Raw genomic sequence first — 16,745 nt, 5'->3', positions numbered from 1 at the left:
GCCTCAGAAATCAAGGGCATGGGCATGTACAGAGTGCACTCCCTTGCCAACGAGAAACCTCTGTGATGAATAAGATAATTACACAACACAACCGTCACATCATGCTGCTAAAAAAAATTGTATTGCTATTTCTTGATGTTATTTCACTTACATTTCTAATAATTTGGGTTGGGGGATAAGCAGTGTTCAAAACTAGCCAGGCGCCAGGTGCGTTTTGCAACTGGCACAGGTCCAACTGTGATCACATGGCGATCTCTCTGGGTGTCAGGCTGGCGACTGACATCTCCATCTGGTTGGCCCCTCCAGTTTTCATAAGCAGGTAATCAGAATAGTTTATTTATTGCCTTTATATCCCACCTTTTTCTCCAGGGACTACATGGTTCACCCCCCCTCCTCAATTAATCCCTACAATGACCCTGTGAGGTAGGTTAAGATGCAGTGAGCTTCATGACTACCCCACACTAGCTCCCTAGAGTACTTCTGCTACGGGGCAGCTATATAAATTAAGTAGGTAAATAAATATGGGGAAAGCCGAATGTCACTTAGAGAAGGATCTGAAATATTTTCCTTGAAGCTTGAGTTTGTTTTATTTGATGCTTTAATGTGTCGTAAACTGCTGTGAGATTTTTTCCCTTTAAAATACAAAGCGTTACAGAAATGAAATTAATAATAATTTAACGCTTTGTATTTTAAAGTGCTCCCTGGAAGGACAGATCGTGAAGCTGAGGCTCCAATACTTTGTCCACCTCATGAGAAGAGAAGAATCCTTGGAAAAGACCCTGATGTTGGGAAAGATTGAGGGCACTAGGAGAAGGGGACGACAGAGGACAAGATGGTTGGACAGTGTTCTCGAAGCTACGAACATGAGTTTGACCAAACTGCGGGAGGCAGTGCAAGACAGGAGTGCCTGGCGTGCTATGGTCCATGGGGTCACGAAGAGTCGGACACGACTAAACGACTAAACAACAACAACAACAACAATAATAATAATAATAAATGTCACTGCAAAAAAGGCGACTAGACATTCCATTGTGGCTACCGCAACCTAGGTTTAAGATGCCACTTGCCAATTAGCTTTTCTATCTGAGTTTCTAACACTGGGGCAAGCTTAATAAGCTCATGAAAGTGGTCAATGAACTCAGACTGGACCAGGTCTGGACCAGGGTTTCCCAAAAAGGTTTCCCAAAAAGGTTCAGAACTTGGTAAAAAAAACAAAAACAGGCTTTGCATCCTGGAGGTCTCAGCTTTAACCCTAGGGCACTTCCAGTTTAAAAAGGATCAGGTAGGAGGTAAATGGAAATAGCTTTGTCTGAGACCCTAGAAAGCCACTATCAAGTCACCGAAGACCAGCCTTTGCCAACCTGATGCCCTTGGGATGTTTTAGGAATACAGGAAGTGGCCTTATACCAAGTCAGACCATTTGGGGTCCATGTACCTCAGTTCTGTCTACACTGGCTGGCAGGGGCTCTCCGGGGCTTCAGGCAGCTCTACCTGGAGGTGTTGAGGATTGAATCTGAGGCCTTCTGCGTGCAAAGCAAATGCTCCACTGCTGAGCTACATCCCTACTCCAATGTTTCCTAAATTCCAGGGTTAGCATGGGTTAGATAACACAATATACACTTAACAAATAAATAGTATTGGAAACTTGCACCAACCTAAGGTTGTGCACATGTTTTCAACAATGTTTTCAAACAGACTTTTTTAATTTAAAAAAGGAGGAGAGAGATTGATTGCTCTTTATGTTTGTCTAACATCTGAAAAAGTGTTATTAAAAGAGAAAAAGAAAAAAGAGGAAGGAAGGAGCAGAGGTGTACTCGCGATAAAACAAGGCAAGGTGGCAGTTTCAAGGCACCATTAAAGTATGGGAGAGCTGGGAGATAAGGGTTAAATCCCCACTCAGCTATGAAGCTCGCTGTGTGACCTTGGGGCTGTCACATTCTCTCAGCCCATCCTACCTCACAGGGTTGCTGTGGGAATTAAATGAGAGGAGAAAGAGCCATGTACAACACCTTAGCTCTTTGGAAAAAAAGGTGGGATATAAACGCAATAACTAAATAAACACAAGGGCGGTTTGCTGCGGCAAAAAAAAAACGCAAAAAAATGCAAAAAAAAAATCGTGTTGCGAAGCACGGCTATAGAAAACTTTGTCTTGTGAGTCACCAAAAACATCGCAAAACGCTTTCGTCTTGCGAGTTTTCCGTTGTGCGAGGCATTCGTCTTGCGAAGTACCACTATACTGTGAAGTTATTCTACATACGCCTTGTTAGGAAAGATTTGATGTGGGCGGGAGTCTGTGCTCTCCTGCAACTCCCATTCATTCCAATGGGGTATGAGCAAGAGAATGTCCCAGAAGATGTTAAGTGTGTGTGTGTAAGTAATGCCGTTTAGATTTTCCATCTCAGGACCTGAAACACTGGCTGACCCAGGTGGGGCAGAGAAAGAGGATAGATAGCTCAGAAGGGTTTGAGCTCCAAACAAAAGAGGGTGGGTATTTTTTGAAAAAGAGGGCTCTCCTCTGCTGAAATTGCTCCCCACAATTCCTGCCCTCCTCCCCCTCAACCCAGCAAAGCAGACACATCAGGAAATTTCAATAGCCGGCCAACCACCCCACCAATCCGTACAGCATGAGACCCCTTCTGTTCTCTCCCTCGGCTCACTTAACCCCTCCCCCCAACCGCTCCACCTCGAAGGGGAGGCCCCACAGCAAGGTTGTGAGAGACAAGAGGGAGAGAGAGAGAGACAGAGCGCACTGTTCGGAGGAGGCAGAGAAAAGAATAGGGATCAGCGACCACAGCTTTCATCTCACTTTGTATCCCCAGGAAACAGTTCCCAAGGATTAGGCCAGCCGCCATGGATATTCATTCATCACTCACTCCTTTCTTTCAGGGGTGGGGTGACCTTGCTGCTCCCACAGAGATCCAGGATGGGCTTAGCTGATTAGGCACAGTAGCAAAGTTCAGAGGCAGGCTTTTCCCCAACCGAGTGCCCTCCAGCTGTTTTGGACTACAAATCCCATCAGCCCCAGCCAGTCAGCTGGGGCTGATGGGAGTTGTAGTTCAGAACAGCTGGGGGACACCTGGTTGGAGGCTGGTTTAGAGGGAGGGGAGATGGCCCGGCCCACCCCGGAAAAACCCTACTCTGCATACATACCCCAATAGGACTAGCTTTATTAAAACCCAATCCTACAGCAACCTCAGTGATTTAGGTGAGGATTGCTTCCAAGTAGTAGACCATCATATCCTCTTCCCAAACTAACAGAGACTTTTGAAAGACTAACCCATTTATCACAGCACAACTTGCATGGCCTGCTTCATTGTATCAAGTCCTTTTAAAGGGTTAAAAAGGAAAAAAATAATAATGATGAAAACTTGTGCCTAACTTTCAGGGATAAACTTTCATTACACTTTTAAGGAACACAGGGCACATGCATTTGGCAGAGAGAGGAGATTCCTGGACACAGGAAAGGGAACAATCCCCTGAAGAAAGGAGGGCAGTGATCAACTTTTCTGCAACTCCCCCTGGCAGCCTCAAGGAAAGGTCTACCTTTGGAATGCCTTCTGTTCACCTTGGATACTGAATTCTACCAGAAATTGGATTAAAACGGCACGTAGTGTGACATTAGCCACTGGCAGAGTTTTCTTTCGTTAACCCCTCACTCCAAAATGAAGGGGGACTTGCATAGGTTCCCCTTGGTTTTTGTGGGTTTTGAGCAGAATTGTTCCTTTAAAAGTCATGCCCTGCAAGGGGTGGGGAGACATTGTTTCCTCTAGGCAGAGTTCTGACCTTGAGCCCCATATCTCGGATTTCAACCACAGGAAAAATGACTTAAAAGTAACCTCAGTAAAAGACTCCCAGCCACTGTAATCCATCACCAAAATGTGTATCATTAACAAACACCACCACCACCACCACCACCACCACCCCGAAAAACTAAGAGTGAAAAACTAACAGTTACGGGTTCAAGCCCAACATTAGGCAAAATACTCATGCAATGCAGGGGGTTGGACTAGATGATGCTAAGGGTCCCCTTTCAACTCTATATTTCTATGATGCTATACTATGATGCAATACAGGTCTCACAAACTAGTCAAAAGAGCACTCAACCCAGCTCTGGGTGACAACAGTTCATATCAAAGATAAAGAACTACGCAACTTTTAGAAGTCTGAAGGCTGCCCCGTATCAGGAAGTTTTCAATGTTTGCCATTTTATTATGTTTTTATATGTGCTAGAAGCTGCCCAGAGTGGCTGGGGAAACCAGCCAGATGGGTGGGATATAAATATTATTATTATTATTACTATTATTATTTTATTCCAACTTGAACAAGCATTTTAAGTCCCTATTTAGGCCCAAAAAAAATTGGGAGGGGGGAATCCAACTATTTGGGGTCCAGTCATTTTAAGGCCTAGAGGTACCGGTAGAAAACACAATCTGAAAATCCAAATTTGGAAAGTCGGGAGTGGATTTAATTTGGGTATTCTCATCTGGATTTTCCATCTCAGCGTCCCAAATCTACTTGGGCTAAGACACTAGTTGGATCTGGACTCAGCTCTCTGTTATTAGACAACCAAAGTGCCACCATATGTTGGGAATAGGAATGGAACAGCTGTGCTGGCTGTTGATCACTTCTATAGCCCACCCCCCTCCCCGCCTTCCTTCCTAGTTCTTTGCTTCCAGACCTGCTACTTTCCTCTGCACACACCCCAGGGCAAGTCTTCTTGCTCGCTGAACATGCAAATAGGCTTGAGGGGAGGGTGGTGATTGGTGAAATATGTCAGAAAGTCATTTATGCAGTTCCTAGGAGGAGGGGCATTTGCCAAGGGCAGTAGGATGACTCCCAGGTGAAAGGTTGCAGATTCCCCAAACATACTCTTCCCACCTCAGCTTTCTTGTGGTACCTCTCCCAGCCACAACGGCAAAGGTACACAAGAGATAACTTTTAAACATTTAGGTAAATTAAGTGTACAAGATCCCCAATTTCACAAGAGAGAGAGAAGTCCCCAACACCTGTTGGTCATCAAAAAGAACCACTGAACTTCGGGACTTGGCAATCACAGAGAAACTAACATGCCTCCTTAAGCTGCTCAGAAACGCGAAGCCTACAGACTAATTCTCAACAACTTTCGAAAGACTTTATTTCTTACGTTAAATCAGGAAGATGGTGAGAGACAAGTCCCAGCCCAGACACAGATGCACACGAAAGGTTCATTCTGATTTGTAACAGAAGTTAGGAGATGCTACTTTTAAAAATAATCCCCAAGGTGACCTAAATGTTAGAGAAACGCAAAAGAGATATGGTATATACTCTAGAAATCCTTCTCCTCACCTGCACCTGGGATTTGAAATTATCATGCATTGCTATATTTAGCTATGCTGTTTAGATGTATTTATTGCTGCATATGTTATTTTGGAAAATTACTGGTTTCTTATAATAAAAAAAGGCCTTCGCTACTGCAAAGAACATTGCATTGTAAAGCCATGTCTCCATTTGAGACCCAGAACATGAGCCCCAGGGCCACATCCATGGAATGTTTGAAAACTGTGTCTCTGACCATATGCAGAGTGACTCTCCCTCTTTAACGGAGCCACTGTCAATCTTCTTCCAATACCCAGAATTAATGGGGAGGGAACCCTGAAACATCATAGCTGGCATTCCACACAACCTTGGACCAAAAGAGCTTAATTTTATTTTTATTTTGCAAGTGAGAAGGGGATCTGCCAGTCAACCACTCAGGCCCCAGATATTGGAGGAAGAAGATCCAGCTTGAAAGGGTTAGGCCAAGGTGGAAAATCCAAAATCCAAATCAAATATCCCCCCTCAAAGAAAAAAAAAACCCAGCCACTTTCTGATGCCTAACCAAGATCCAAAAGAATAGGCCTAATCTTCAGGGAGAAATCAAGCATCCTTCAGTATGTCTCAGGTTCAGCAAAAGCTCCAGCAGCACCCCATGGGCCAAGCCAGACAAAAGGCCTAGGCAGGGTCTGCCCTCACCCCACCACTGACTTTCCTCCAAAATATCCGACCAGCATCACACAGGCTTTCCTACAACATTCAGCCTGCCCCAGTACAATACTTTTCAATTCATTACCTCCCTAGAACTGCTCTGCAAAGATAACTTTGCTGAGTTAAAAAGTTTTGAAAAACACAACCCCTAAGCCAAGAAACACATCAGGTCCTTGCACAGACTGGAGAAGCCGTTGGTTTCACTGCCTGCTTCAAAACCCAATAGCCAGACAGGATCAATATAGCTCTAGTCAATAGTTGATAGGTCGCTGGTTATTACACACACACAGAGAGAGAGAGAGAGAGTGCTCTTGAGATGGGAGTAGGAGACTCACCGTCTTGGAGTCCAGTTCGTGTCTAGATTGGGCCAGTACCTTGTCCACACCAGCTTGGTCCATGAAAGTGACAAACCCGAATCCTCTGGACCAGGGAGAGGAGGTGGGAAGGAGAGAGAAAGAAAGTTGGTTAGAAAGAATGGATCTGGTGCAGGAGGGATCGCGGGGGGGGGGGGGGAGTGAGGTGGGGGCATCTCACCTGGATCGCTTTGTCAACGGGTCCCTCATGACCAGGCACTCTTTCACCTCGCCAAACTGGCTAAAATACTCCCGCAAGCCTTCTGCAAAGCACAAGAGAAGGACACAAATGGGTCCCCTAGGCAGGTGGCAGCTCCGTGGGGGGGGGTGTCCCCGGGTGATGCCTCTTTCCTCCCCACCCCAAAGCTTACAGAAAAGAGGGAGGGGGCTATTCGACCTCTGCTGGCAAAGAGTGGGGTAGATCCTACAACACTTGGAGGTGGAGAGAGAAGAGGGAGAGGGGCATGCTCGAGGAGAAGCTTCCCACACAGAGAGAGAGGGGGAGTGGGGGGGGGAACCCTTGCAAACGAGTCCGAACAGCGCCCCTTACCCAAAGCTGATCACAAAGACCCACATGGGAGAAGCCCGCTCCCCCCCACCCCCGCCATGAAAAGGCGCATCTAAGTTCTGTACATCGCAGAGATTTGGGGAAGGGCAGGAGAACAGGCGTCAGAGGAGTTGGGAAAGTTTGGGTTGCAGGTGCGACTCGGTCAGAACCGAACCCAGAAGAGCCCCTGCCCCCGGCCCAGTAACTCCCTCCCCCCCCCCATCCGCCCCAATACTCCCCACGCCGGGCCGCTACCGCCGCCTTGCTCTCACCTTGCGTGGTTTGCCAGCTCAATCCCCCGATGAACATTTTGCTAACGAGAGAGGGAAGAAAACACAAAGAGAGAGAGAGAGACACGGGGTTTTAAATTAGCACGCGAGAGCAACAAGACGGCCATAAAAGTTAAGCGTTTCGTATTCCGAGAGGAGGGAAAAGCCCCCCGATCAAGGGCGGCGCGGGCGCAGGGGGAAGAGGACGGGAGACTGCCTGGGGGACCCCCGGAACTCCTCCGTCCATGGCGGGCGGCGAGCGTGGCGTTGGGGAAAGGGGGGGGCGTGTGTGCGCCGCCTCCAGAGCGCTCAGGATGGTGGATCGGGGCGGCGGCAGCGGCGGCAGGGCGCCCCGGGGATGCGGCGGGCGCGAGTGGGCTGCCCGGCTCGGCGGAGGCGTGGATGGAGGAGGCGAGCGCGCGGGGGAATCGGCCATGTTGGCGGCTCCCCGCAGCCAGGCAGAGGAGGAGAGGAGAGGAGAGAGCGAGCCTGCCCCGGCCGCCGCCGCCGCCGCCAGCAATCGGGCATGGCGGGGAGGCTGCCGGCCGGCCGAGAGCGTCGGCGTCGGAGCAGGAGGAGGAAGCAGCGTCGGAGGCGAGGGTGGGCCGGGCCGAGTACCAGGGGTCGTGGGGGGAGTCCGGGGAGGCGAGGCCGGGCTGGCTGGCTTCTGTCTCCATTCGGACCTCTTCTCCCTGCGAGGCGCAGCGCCACACTCCCGGGGCAGCTGAGCGTTGGAAAAGGGGCCGGACGGCCAGGCCATGCTGCCCCCTCCCCCGACCCCTCTCAGCCGGGCGGGGAGGAGGAGGAGGAGGTGGAGATGATGATGGGGAAGGAGGAGGAGGAGGAGGCCGGGCAACGGCAGCAGCAGCAGCAGCGCCGGGGACAACCTGCCCGGCTCCTCCCACCCGCGGCAGCCGGCGTGAGCATAAAAGCCGGCCCGCCGCCGGGCAGCGCGCTCAGGGCGGCGGCAAAGGCGGCGCGCAACAACGCTGTGCGCTCAGGGCGCACGGGGCCGGCGAGGGAGAAGGCCTCGCCGGGGAACAAAGGCGGGCGGGGGGCCGGCCCCGGGCCCATCTTGGCCTCTCAGGCGGGTCCGGAGGCGGGGGGCCGTGCCGGGGGATGCCGGCGGGGCTTTAGTCCTGCTCTACCTGCTGAAGGCGGCCACGGAGGAGGCGGCGGCGTCCATGGTCAAGGGCGCCGGGCGGAGGACAGGGTCGCCCTCCTCCCTCCGCTGCATGGGCCCACCTGGCGCCTCATGCCTCGCTCGCCCCGCCGCTGGAACCCGGCTTGGCGGCAGGAGCGGGGGAGCCCACGCAGGAAAGGGTTAAAGCCCATCTAGCCGGCAACAATAAACAGCATGTGACATGGCGGGGGCCCGGCGCGCTTGAGGGAGGAGGAGGGTGGCCGGCCGGCTGGCTGGCTGGCTCGCTCGCTCGTGGGGCAGCCGCGGGGCTCGCCCGCTAGGCTAGCTTACTGGCCGCCTCATCAGCCTGGCGACCCTCAGTGCCCAAGTTGCCCCCTCAGGCGCGGCCTTTTCGCGCGCTCGGCCCGCCTCAGAGAGGCGCGCGGGATGGAGCTTCTCTCGCGCGAGGGCCTCGGGAAGGACGGGAACGTGGTGCCTTTGAGGGGGGGGTGAGAGAGGGAGAAGGTGCCATTTTGGTTTGGGGAGCCGCGAAGGAGCGGGCAGTGCATCCCCCCTTCCCCCGCACGAAAGTGGTCCTGTCCGGAACCTCGTTGGAACAAGCGGGCCGGACTTTGAGAGGGGAAAAGTGGGGGGGGGGTTCCTTTTGCCACTTCTAACCATCTCGATCAAGGGCACAAGTCACCTCTGTGTGGGTGATCTCCACATGGCGCTGCGCTCCCAACTCCACAACCTTCAGAACCCCATAGGTGGCAATCTCGACTGGGCCTGCTGGAAGTTTGGGTCCCACAACATTTCGGGGTCTCAGCCCACCCCCATTGTTGGGATTTAGACACCAGGCGCAGAGAGGTTTTGCCTCTGCACGTGTTGTTGGAAGCACAGCTACCATCATCCCTGGCCATTGGGACATGCTTGCTCCAGCTGATGGGGGAGTTGTTCTGCAACATGTTCAGGGGCCCACAGATCCCCACACACCTGATTTACACACAGGGCTCAAGGTTGTGCAGCTTCTGGCCAAGTAAGAGATGTCAGTGTGGTGTAATTGTTAGAGTGTCAAACTAGAACCTGGGAGACCAGGATCTGAGTTGCTACTCTGCTATGAAGCTCATAGGGTGTGACCTTGGGGGCCAGTCACTGCCTCCTCACAGGGTGGTTGTGGGAATTAAGCGAGGAGGGGGAGCTCAATGAACTTCTTGGAGGAAAAGGTCGGATATAAATGCAATACAGTATATATAAGTTCCCCACCTGGGAATCTATGCCATCAGAAAAAGTGAAGACCTTTCCAGTACAGTACTCCCATAATCACTGGCCCAGCTAACAATGGAGTGCTCGGAGCTTTCAGCCCTACAACCTCCCACCTTGCAGTCTGAAATGGTGCAGTTTATGGGACCCTCCAACCACTTTTGTGTGTAGCTCAGTGTGGAAGTAGGTAATTAAATTGGTGTGCGTGAGGATTCTGGCAAAAGTATCTGCCTCTATTTTTTTTAAAAAAAACCACTTTTAAGTGTCTACTGAGCCATGTGCATTGCTTGTGCTATATAAATTAATGATAATAAATGAGTCCTTGTTTCTTATTCTGCTTGGAATTGTTCCTTTGGTCAGTTGGCTCCTGGACAGCTCTTATCCAGGTGGGCAGGTAAACATGCTTTCTTTGATTTCAGTCCACATCTGGGCCATCAATGACAGCAGCAGCATACTATTAAGTACTGTAGTATTCAAGCATTTCTATATTGTATTCACAGAAAGTCTTTTGGGGTGAGGTACAATAGTTTTAAAATACATTGGAAGCAAATAAATTCAACTGGTAAATCAGGGTATCCTAGTTACCCAATGGAATGAAGCACTAGTAAAATCTAGGGAGCCAATTGCAAAAGGCGCTGGAATGTCCTACATTGGCACATGCCTATGTTCGTAAGGGAGGGGATTCCACAGCAAAGCACCACTGCAGGAAAGACTCCTGTCCCTTACAAAGAGTAAAACAAGCCTCTTGGCAGATCTGTGTTATCTCCAGACTCCATGTTGGTGTGTTTGCATCCTAAAACATGGATGAGAAGCATCAGGTCCAGGTTGCTGAATGTGGCCTTCCGGAGGTCTCTATCTGGCCCTCAGAACTCTTCCCTGAGCCACACTCTTTACTGGCCCTGTTTTGCACCTTCCAGTGTTTCACCCTGTCTGTGATATGTCCTTGAATCCTGATGGTGCTGCTTGTTTGGCTGGGTGGAGGTTCACAGAGGGGTTGTGATGTACAAAACTAGCCTACTGTACAAAGGTAGCATTTGAATTTATTGCTCCATCCTCTTTTGCATCTGGCTCCACCCACCACTGGCATGCAGCAGCCCCTGGGAGGTTGCCCAGAAGTCTGGGACACAGCTCTAGCAAGCAACTCCTATGGGAACCTACAAGTGAGGACATAGAATCAGAGAACTGTAGAGTTGGAAGGTACCTTGAGGATCATCTAGCCCAACCCGCTGCAAGGCAGGGATATGCAGCTGGTCCCATATGGGAATTGAACCTGCAACCTTGACATCAGCACCAAGCACTAACCAGTGAACTACCCACTTTAGGACATCATTTTCCTCCACAAAAGGGTATGTATACACTGTGTTTGAACCTAAGAACACAAGAAAATCTCCGATGGATCATGTCAGAGTCTCATCTAGTCCAGCAGCCAACTAGATGCCTGTGGGAAATCCAAAAGGAGGGCCCAAGTACAAGAACATTCTACTTCCGGTTTCTAGGAACTGGTATCCTCCCTCCATTTTCCTTTTGTGTTGTCTTTTTTATTTAGATTGTAGGCCTCAGCGCAGGGACAGCTTTTGTTTATTTTGTCTTAGCGATTTATAATTGCTTTGAGACTTTTTTGGTTTTTTTAAAAAAGAAATTCTCTGAATAAATGGCTGCCTTTTTACAGTAGCCCCAAACAAACTGCCGCCTAAGGCAAGCCTCATCCTGCCTAATGGCAGAGCCAGCCCGGCTTCCAGTCCCCCCGTCCTGCAGGAAGCAGTCTGCAGAAGCAGAGCAAGCTAACAGGCTAAGACCCAATCCATATGCTTAGACAGAAATACATGCCCCAAATCCCTCTCTAAGCAGCTCAGGGTGACAGCCTTGCTTCCCCGTGGCTTTGCAAAGGTATTTTCTTTGCACCAACCACCTGACAGGTCAATCTGCAACTCCTAATTGAGACGGACACCTTCCTGAGGAAAGATAACCCTGAGAGGAGAGAAGGGACTCCGAGTCTTTGTTTCGGGAAAAACTTATTCCACCCAAGGGCTGCAAGCCCCTTGAGGGCAATCTTTTGGGGAACACACGCCAGTGGGGTGCAGGGCCATTATTGTACATTTTTTCCTTTCTACAGTACTGTATAGTACTTGCTACACACAAGAATATGAGAAGAGCCTGCTGGATCAGGCCAAAGGGGACTTCTAGTCCAACCTCCTGTTCTGTGGCCAACCAGATCATGACTCTGGAACCAGCAAGCGGAACCCGAGCACAAGAACAATCTCCCCCTCCTGCAGTTTCCAACAACCGGTATTTGGAAGAATTGCTGCCTCTGACCATAGCCACCATCATAGAATCACAGGATTGCAGAGTTGGAAGGGACCTTGAGAATCATCTCTAGTCCAACCCCCTGAAATGCAGGAATATGCCATTGCCCCGTACGGTGATCGAACCTGCAACCTTGCCGTTATCGGCACCATGCTCTAACTAGCTGAGCTATCCAACTTACTTGATTTGTCCAATCTCCTTTTGAAGCCATCAAGGCTAGTGGCCATCTCTGCCCCCAAGTTCCATACTTTTAACTATGTGCTACATGAAGATAAAGAAATAAATTGATCAATCTGCCCAGCAGGAGGGAGAAAGGTTGTTTTCTGCTGCTCCAGAGAAGCGGACACGGAGCAATGGATTCAAACTACAAGAAAGAAGATTCCACCTAAATATTAGGAAGAACTTCCTGACAGTAAGAGCTGTTCGGCAGTGGAATTTGCTGCCAATAAATGTGGTGGAGTCTCCTTCTTTGGAGGTCTTTAAGCAGAGGCTTGAGGGCCATCTGTCAGGAATGCTTTGATGGTGTTTCCTGCTTGGCAGGGGGTTGGACTGGATGGCCCTTGTGGTCTCTTCCAACTCTATGATTCTATGAGCACAAAAAGTGGGCCTCTGATCACACCCAAACCCATATCTTTAAACCAATTTAGCAGTCATGGCTCCCACTCCAAAGAATCATGGGAACTGTAGTTTAAGGGTGCTGACCTCACAGACCAATAATTATCTTAACAACCTACAGTTCCCAGAATTCTCCAGGATGGTTAAAGCACTTTTAAATGTATGGTATGGATGTGACATTTGTTTTCCGGATATTGCAGGAGGCGTGAAATAAATTCTATTTGTTCATTTAAAAAAATAAAAAAATAACTCATAAGCTCATGAAAATAACAGGAATCAAAAGCAAATGTGTAATACCTTCATTAGGACCAACTGAACCTACACAACTTCACAAGGAAGCTTTCGGTTTTATCAGAAATCTTCAATCTCTAGAAGATATTAGTTCTGGTTAACTCAAAAGCTTGCTCATTTTTTTATGATGTTCCTTTTTGCTCCTAATTACATGACTGCCACTCTTTCTTAGGAAACAATGGCTCTTTTCAGCACATTCTCCTTTTTTCTGTTTGGAGCCCCTCATCGAACACACTAGAACCAATATGGCTTCGAAGAATAAACACACCCGAACCAATATAGCTCTGAAAAATAAACAAGTGTGCACTTAACTCTCAGCCTTGCTAATTTTAATTGCACTCCTGTCCCCCTGCCCCAATTAGTTCAACTTTTCCTTATGGCCCCGGTCATCATTATTGGATGGCAGACGATGCCTTAGATGTTCACCTTCAGGCACCAGAATGTCGGTAGCATTAACCCTGATTCAGCATCTACAGCTTGATGACTAGTAAACCACTTACTTGTACTGTACTGTAATTGCCCCCTAGAAATCCGTTTTGAAAGGGGACGTGTTTTATCAAAGGAAAAAGGATGAACCCTTGGAGGGGAAGGCAGTACGCCTCCGAAGGCCAGTTTTGGGGAATCAAAAGTTTAGAGAGCACTTGTGCTCTCAGGTTCTGCTTGCAAACTTCCTCTAGGGTTGGCCATTTTGAAAATGGGATGCTGGACTAAAATTAGACCCCTTTGGCCTGATCCAAAAGGACTCTTATGATGTTCTTATGCAGGGGTGTCAAACTCAAATTCATCGGGGGCCGCATCAGCAGTTTGGTCACCCTCAAAGGGCCGGTTGTATCTGTAGGACTATGTGTCCACTCTTTATTATCATAAATTATTGTCACTGCATTCAATTATTACTGTTTTTTGTAATAATGTAAGTAATAACTAGCTCTGAAAGCAGAAACATAGACAGAATAATGGCAAGTAGATATTCAAATGTGCAATTATTGTACAATTTATTGAAAAATGATTTTTGGTAACTGCACTGGGTGGTGGAGGCTCGCTAGGGTTTCATGCAGGACCTTTGCAGAGCTACTAGTACCTGGAGATGCTGGGGTCCTTCTGCATGCAGGACAGCTGTTCTGCCAGTGAGCCACCACCCTTCACCAAAGGGACTGGCTGAGGTTGACTCACTGGAGCTGCTCTCCTGGTTCCAGGGTTAAAGGGCCAGAAGTATAAAGCAGCATCCTATGTTTCTGAGGAGAGGGAGAGGGAGGGGAGGGGAGGGAGGGAGGAAGGGAGGGAGGAAGGAAGGAAGGAAGGAAGGAAGGAAGGAAGGAAGGAAGGAAGGAAGGAAGGAAGGAAGGAAGGAAGGAAGGAAGAAAAGAGGCAGTGGGAGGGAGGGAGGGAGGAAGGAAAGAGGGGAGAGAAAGAAGAGTAGGAAATAAGGAAGGGAATAAAGAAGGAAAGAAAAAGAAAGAGGGAGAGAAGAGGGAAAGGGAGAAAGAAGGAAGGAAGTAGAGGGAAAGAAAGAATAAGAATGAGGGAGAGGAAGAAAGATGGGAAGGACGGAAGGAAGAAAGGAAGGAAGGAAGGAAGAAAAGAGGGAGCAGGAGGGAGAGAGGAAGGAAAGAGGTGAGAGAAAGAAGAGTAGGAAAGAAGGAATAAAGAAGGAAAGAAAAAGAAAGAGGGAGAGAAGACAGAGATAAAGAAGGAAGGAAGGAGAGGGAAAGAAAGAATAAGAACGAGAGAGAGGAAGAAAGAAAGGGAAGGGGGGGTTGCCGCCTTGATTCAGGGCCAGAAAAGAGTGCGAAGGGACCCGACCCCCCCCCCCCGGCCCCAGCTGTTTGTCGGCGCTTTGTCGGCGCGGCGCTTCAGCAGCAAGGTCCCGCTGCTGGGTCCCGCTGGCTGGGGCGCTCGGCGGGCCACATGATGAGGTCTGGCGGGCCGGATTTGGCCCCCGGGCCTTGTGTTTGACACCCATGTTCTTATGGAACCTCCAAATCCAGAGGCATTCTATCTAGATTCCTATGTTCTTAGGGGCATTTTGGCCAATGTGGGAACAGAATGCCTTTGGGCCTGATCCAGCAGCCAGTCTCTTCTGTTAACCCCTTCCTTCCTGTTCAGTCCAGGTCTTTCCATCTCAGAGGCCAGGCATGCTGTCGGGTGGTTTGGTTTTTATTATTATTATTATTTACCGCTTATTTACCAAAATCAGCTTACAAGCATGAAAAAAAAAGCCAACTGCGCAAGCATCAAAATTACAACCATCCATAATTAAAACGCACAATAAAGCAATCCCATTAGAACGTTAACATTTAAACATCCATAATTAAAATATGCAATAAAACAGTCCCATTAAAACAACACGGTAATTAAAACAAGGAGACTCGTCTGACATGGTCGCCAGCTAACTAGGGAGCAAAGTTCCAGATTCGAGGTAGCCGTGAACCGTTGGGGAGGGGGGCCTCTTCGGCATCTGGGGGTGGGTGGGTCAGATGTAATTTTCCCTGAGGTCAGACCCGGAACTCTCCTCTTAAGGACTGGCATTTGTGTAGGGACGGAGGCCATTTTCCCCACATGGAAGGGATTGGGGGCATCAATTTTGTCCCACTGATGAGAAACATAACACACCGGTGAACACACACACACACAGTCCTCAAGGAATCACACAGAAGGCAAAGGTCAATGTGTTCCACAAGGGGCTCCTACGCTTTGGATAGCGGAAATGCCCAAGTACAGAGTTTGCTTCTGTTCCCTTCAAACCCAGGACTTAGCCAGGGAGCACACGGGTTGATTCGCAGTAGCCATTCTCGAGATCTGCAACTCCCCTCTATGGGAAGGTTACAGCCTCTGGGACTTTATAGTTTAGAGAGAAGGAGAGTAAAAGGCAGCATGATGGAATATTGAGAAATTGTGCATGGCATAAAGAAAGCAGATAGAGGAAGGTTTTTCTCCCTCTTTCATAAATCAAACCCTCCAAGTGTCCCTATTTCCCAGGGACAGCCCCAGGTTTACAGAAGCTGTCCTGGTTTCTGATTTGATCCTGTAATGTCCCGCTTTTTCCTTAGGATGTCCCTATTTTCATCAGAGAAATGTTGAAGGGTATGGAGTTATCCAACCACCCCACTAAGCCATCTGAAGGCAGCCGCATATAGCAAAGTTTTTTAAAAAATGTTTAATGTTCTGTTCTGTTTTGATATATGTTGGAAGCTGCCCAAAGTGGCTGGGGCAACCCAGTCAGACGGGCGGGATATAAATAGTATAATAATAGAATAGGACGTTCCTATTTTAATCGGAGAAATGTTGGAGGGTATGGAACATTTGGACACCCAAGGAAGCTGAATGTTGGAAGACTCAGGACAGCTAAAAAGAAGGACTGCTTCACACAGCACATACGGTAGCTAAACTAGGTAACTGGCTCCCATAGAAGCCAATGATGGCCACTCACCTGGATGGCTGGAGTCAGTAAAGGATGCTGGGAGTTGTAGCATTGTGCGGGGAGAACTGCAGTTCCCAAATTCTACGGGGGTGGGGAGTCATGTGCTTTAAATGTGCGTCGGATGCGCTTTAAATGTGTGGCTTGGATCTGCCAAATGTTACAGGATTTCAGCAGGAAGTTACGGAACGTGCACCAACTGGAAACAAGACATATGGAAGAGGGTCATGCAGAAAAGTCATGGGTTATTGGGTTGTTGTTGTTGTTGTTGTTGTTGTTGTTTTTAATACCCTCCCCATCTGGCTGGGTTTCCCCAGCCACTCTGGGCGGCTCCCAACAGAATATTAAAAACACGATAAAACATCCAACATTAAAAACTTCCCTAAACAGGGCTGCCTTCGGATCTCTTCTGAAAGTCAGAAAGTTGTTTATTTCCTTGACATCTGATGGGAGCAGGTTCCACAGGGTGGGCGCCACTACCGAGAAGGCCCTCTGCCTGGTTCCCTGTAACCTCACTTCTCACAGGGAGGGAACTGCCAGAAGGCCCTCGGCTCGGAGTTGAACC

The 16,745-nt window shown here is 49.0% G+C and overlaps 1 protein-coding gene across 8 annotated transcripts in view; it reads right to left on the bottom strand.

Annotated features, from left to right (window-relative positions):
* Nucleotides 1–8,760, bottom strand: part of MSI1 (musashi RNA binding protein 1) — a 57,996-nt gene extending 49,236 nt beyond the window's left edge. For 4 of the 8 annotated variants that reach the window (XM_060269592.2, XM_060269591.2, XM_060269593.2 and 1 more), the window contains exons 1-4: nt 8,321–8,760; nt 7,176–7,216; nt 6,538–6,619; nt 6,339–6,423 (exon numbers count right to left, since the gene is read on the bottom strand). In XM_060269592.2, coding sequence (XP_060125575.1) covers nt 6,339–6,423; nt 6,538–6,619; nt 7,176–7,216; nt 8,321–8,409 — 297 coding nt within the window. In that variant the 5' untranslated portion in view covers nt 8,410–8,760. Of the gene's footprint in view, nt 1–6,338; nt 6,424–6,537; nt 6,620–7,175; nt 7,217–7,790; nt 8,040–8,320 lie in introns of those variants that run through there. The other 4 variants (XM_035098725.3, XM_035098727.3, XM_035098728.3 and 1 more) reach the window with 2 other exon arrangements.
* Between the last annotated feature and the right edge of the window lie 7,985 nt (nt 8,761–16,745).

The sequence above is a fragment of the Zootoca vivipara genome, chromosome 16 (genome assembly GCF_965207765.1).
Source record: "Zootoca vivipara chromosome 16, rZooViv2.hap1.1, whole genome shotgun sequence".
Taxonomy (NCBI): Eukaryota; Metazoa; Chordata; class Lepidosauria; order Squamata; family Lacertidae; genus Zootoca; species Zootoca vivipara.
Note: the sequence above shows the minus strand (reverse complement) of the source record. Positions and strands in the feature narration are given on the sequence as shown.